Raw genomic sequence first — 3,552 nt, 5'->3', positions numbered from 1 at the left:
CTTACTATATACACGTTGTCCGTGATCTCCGGTTAAACTCTCTCCTTTTATGTCGCAAAAGCTTTCAATAATTTCTCCTCAATTTCTTTGTCTTTTCGGAGTTATTACATAATTTGACTTGTGATTTTTGGTCAAACTCGGTGGTGGAATGTAACTTGTTGAAATGTTCAACTAAAATGGTAGAAACATCCAATGCCGAGTTACTAGTCAACAAGAATTAATATTTTATAATAATACAAAGATTAGTATCATTATGATTCTTATTCCAAAACAATGTAAACCATGGACTTGTGAAAATTAACGTTTTCCATGCCTCTGGAACAAATTGCGTAAGAAAACCTATCTATTTGAATGGAACGTCTAGGTCAAAATTTGAATATGACCCCAAGATGCGCGTATACGAGAAGAACTGAATTCCTTTCCCTTGAACAAGAAAACTGAGCCGTATAATAGTTGATGATCCTATTTATTTTCCTATATAAGGAAGACATTCGTATTAGCCTTGCAAATAAAAGAAATTAGAGAAAGAAACACTGCAAGGAAAAGCTTCTTAGTAATACGCAGCATTCACCTTTGAGACCGAACTAATTCGATTGTTTCGAAATACTTTTACGAGATGGTGTCGACGATTGCAAGCTCTGTGAATGGAGAATCGCAAAATGCTTGGATGAGGGCAACGAGAAAGATTTCTAAAGGAGCGCAAATATCAGATTACAAGGAAAAAGTGTCATTTAGTTTATGCCAGATCAGAATTAATTCCTTAGATGATATAACCAAGGAATGCTTTCTAGACTTGGGATTATTTCCTGCGGAAAGAAAAATCTGTGCTGACATACTATTAGACATTTGGGTATATGTTCGGCAGCTAAAAAGGCATGATGCTTTTGCTATTTTGTTAGAACTGGCGAGGAAAAATCTGTTAAAGATAACTAGCAATTCAAGGTAATTTTCTTTGCTTTTGTAGGATTCAATAGGTTAGATTTCTTTTAATCGTGTTTCTCGACACTAAACTGTCATTCTTGCTCTTTATAGGGGAAATCCAAATGTTCCATATGGAAATGCGTCAGAGCTATATGTGTCCCAGCGTGCTGCATTACGAGATTTTGCCTTTAATTTGGGACAGAAAAACAATATACTGCAGCGCAAGAGGTTGCTTATAGAAAAGGAAAACAACTGTTTGCCGGGGAAATGCAAATCAGTGAATGTTAGAGCATTTGATTCACAAATTCTCTCCATTCAAACTAGTGAGTTATTCCAAAAGTCTTTGACATGCATATTTGTTTCCAACACTACTAATTATTTTTCATGTTGACAAGTAATTTCTGCTCAATTTTCTAACTGAATTTACTTGGTAATTGATGCACGCAGGCCCGACTGAAAAAAATCACTACGATGATATGAATTTCTCGGAAACAGAGGCCCTATTGTTATTTTTAACATCGGCAGAATATGTTCTTCCCACATTTCTGAAATCCATGAAACAACTAAAATTTCTAATGGTGTCCAATGGTGGCACAAAGAAGGCAACATTGAAAGGTATAGATGTCTTATCTTCACTCACTCAACTCAAGAGCGTCCGCTTGGAGAGGGTGATTTCACCTTTTGGCGAAAAACAGAGCATGGGAGCACTGCAGAATATAGAGAAGCTATCTTTGACCTTGTGTGAAGGATTTGAAAATATATGCACATTCAACACAAGCAAGCTAAAAGATTTTAACCTGGACCACAGCAGTGATTTAGAGGAGTTGCCTCTTGAGATCTGCAATATGACCTCCGCTTTGTCGTGCTCTATTACCAACTGCCACTTGCTTCAGAAGTTACCCGATGATTTTGGAAATGTGAGCCATGTGAGAATGGTAAGGTTATCGGCGTTACCATTCTTGACAGAGCTTCCTGCGTCAATTGGACGACTTGCACATTTGGAATATCTCGACATTTCAGCATGCGAAGGGTTGAAACAAGTTCCAAAGGAAATAGGACGACTCAAGGAATTGAAGGAGCTTGACATGAGAGAGTGTTCCCGTTTGAAGAAATTACCTACAACAGTCTGTGGCCTATGTTCCCTCAAGCTAGTTATCTGTGATGAGAGGATTGGAAAGCAGTGGTTGCAGGCCAGGAATATTTCTATTCCGGAGCTTAGAGTTGAAATTGTGGAAGCACACTTTAACCTGGATTGGCTTGATGATTGATTTATTGATGACAATGTTTATCACATTATTCATGAATAAGTGATTACGAATGGATACTTAAATGGCGATGTTTATCACTATATCAATTCTAAATTGGTATCTAATAGACATTATATTGATCCATCTTATTATGAGAGGATATTTAAAAATAATCTACTGGTTCCCAGTATTCTTGTTTCTGCTAGAATAATTGTATGTCTATGGTTGCCATGGCTAACTTGTGCGATTTTTTTAATGTTATGCTTTTAGAACTTTGAATCAGAACTGTGTAACTTCAGCTATTAGGCTAAAGAAGTTTTTATTGTTTTATCAATTTAAGCTGGATAATAATATCGATAATAGTGAATCAAAGTCAATAGTTTTTCCAATCAAATTGAATATTAAGTTTTATTATGTGTAGATGAAATTTTTTAAATAAAAGATTTTGTAAAGATTATTTACTTTTAATTTTTAAAATTTTATTTGTTTCTTTTATTGAAATATATTAGATTTATTTTCTACCTACTAATACATATGGATTTTAAATTTATCTGAGGTGATTATTTTTTCAATTTATTTTTAAAATATTGATAGATTTTATACATTATTTATTATTTATTTTCAATTAGTGTCTAAACACAAAGGGTTTTGATATAATTTTATCGTTTTATATAGTTCAAATCATATCTTAATATATTTTAATTGTTCTTGATTATGTGAAAGAAATTTTTGAAAGTGCTCTCAAATCCTTTATAGTAAGATTACAAAAGATAAATTGTTCAAGCTCATCCAAAAATAAAAAATAAAAGTTGAGACACTAAAAGTAGGAAAAACAAAATCCCAGAACAAAACAAGCACTAATAAAAAAAACCAAGCAAAAATTAAGCACATGGATAAGCAACAAAAAAGAGTCACTTAGGCTACTAGGAAACACTAAAACAAAATATTGACAAACTCAACAACTAAAACATGGAGTTGCTCCATATTATCTAAAATCTTCTTGAAGTCTAGGATCTCTTTGTTGGTTGTCTGGTCCCCTTCGTAGTTGTTTTCTTGAGTTCTTTTGCTAGGGTCAAACATGGTCTCCCTAGTGCTCTCCTTCTCATCAACAAGCTAGATCACATCATGCTCATTTCTAGTGTTCTCTTTCTTAGAGACTATGATTCTTAGGTGGTTCGTAGAAGTACTCAATATCTTGTAACTCTTCTCTCCTACACATTTGAAAGATTCTTCTAAGACCATGTTATTTTTCTCCAAAGCAGATAGTATTTCCTCCAGGTCCTTAAGTTTGGCACTCCCACACTCTTTATTACTTTTTTCAATCTTTATTGAAACTATTCAAGTGAACAATAGAAATGATATATGATGCCACATCAAAATGGCA

The 3,552-nt window shown here is 33.9% G+C and overlaps 1 protein-coding gene across 1 annotated transcript; it reads left to right on the top strand.

Moving 5' to 3' along the window:
• The first annotated feature begins 521 nt into the window (after nucleotides 1–521).
• LOC149560682 (disease resistance protein ADR1-like) lies at nucleotides 522–2,379 on the top strand. The gene is made up of 3 exons (XM_089823642.1): nucleotides 522–942; nucleotides 1,033–1,244; nucleotides 1,369–2,379. The coding sequence occupies exons 1-3, from the start codon at nucleotides 617–619 to the stop codon at nucleotides 2,187–2,189; spliced, it is 1,359 nt and encodes a 452-aa protein (XP_089679768.1). The 5' UTR covers nucleotides 522–616; the 3' UTR covers nucleotides 2,190–2,379.
• The last annotated feature ends 1,173 nt before the right edge of the window (nucleotides 2,380–3,552 follow it).

The sequence above is a fragment of the Cupressus sempervirens genome, chromosome 4 (genome assembly GCF_028749045.1).
Source record: "Cupressus sempervirens isolate cs-2001-9-10 chromosome 4, ASM2874904v1, whole genome shotgun sequence".
Taxonomy (NCBI): domain Eukaryota; kingdom Viridiplantae; phylum Streptophyta; class Pinopsida; order Cupressales; family Cupressaceae; genus Cupressus; species Cupressus sempervirens.
This window is presented reverse-complemented; position numbering and strand designations above follow the sequence as displayed.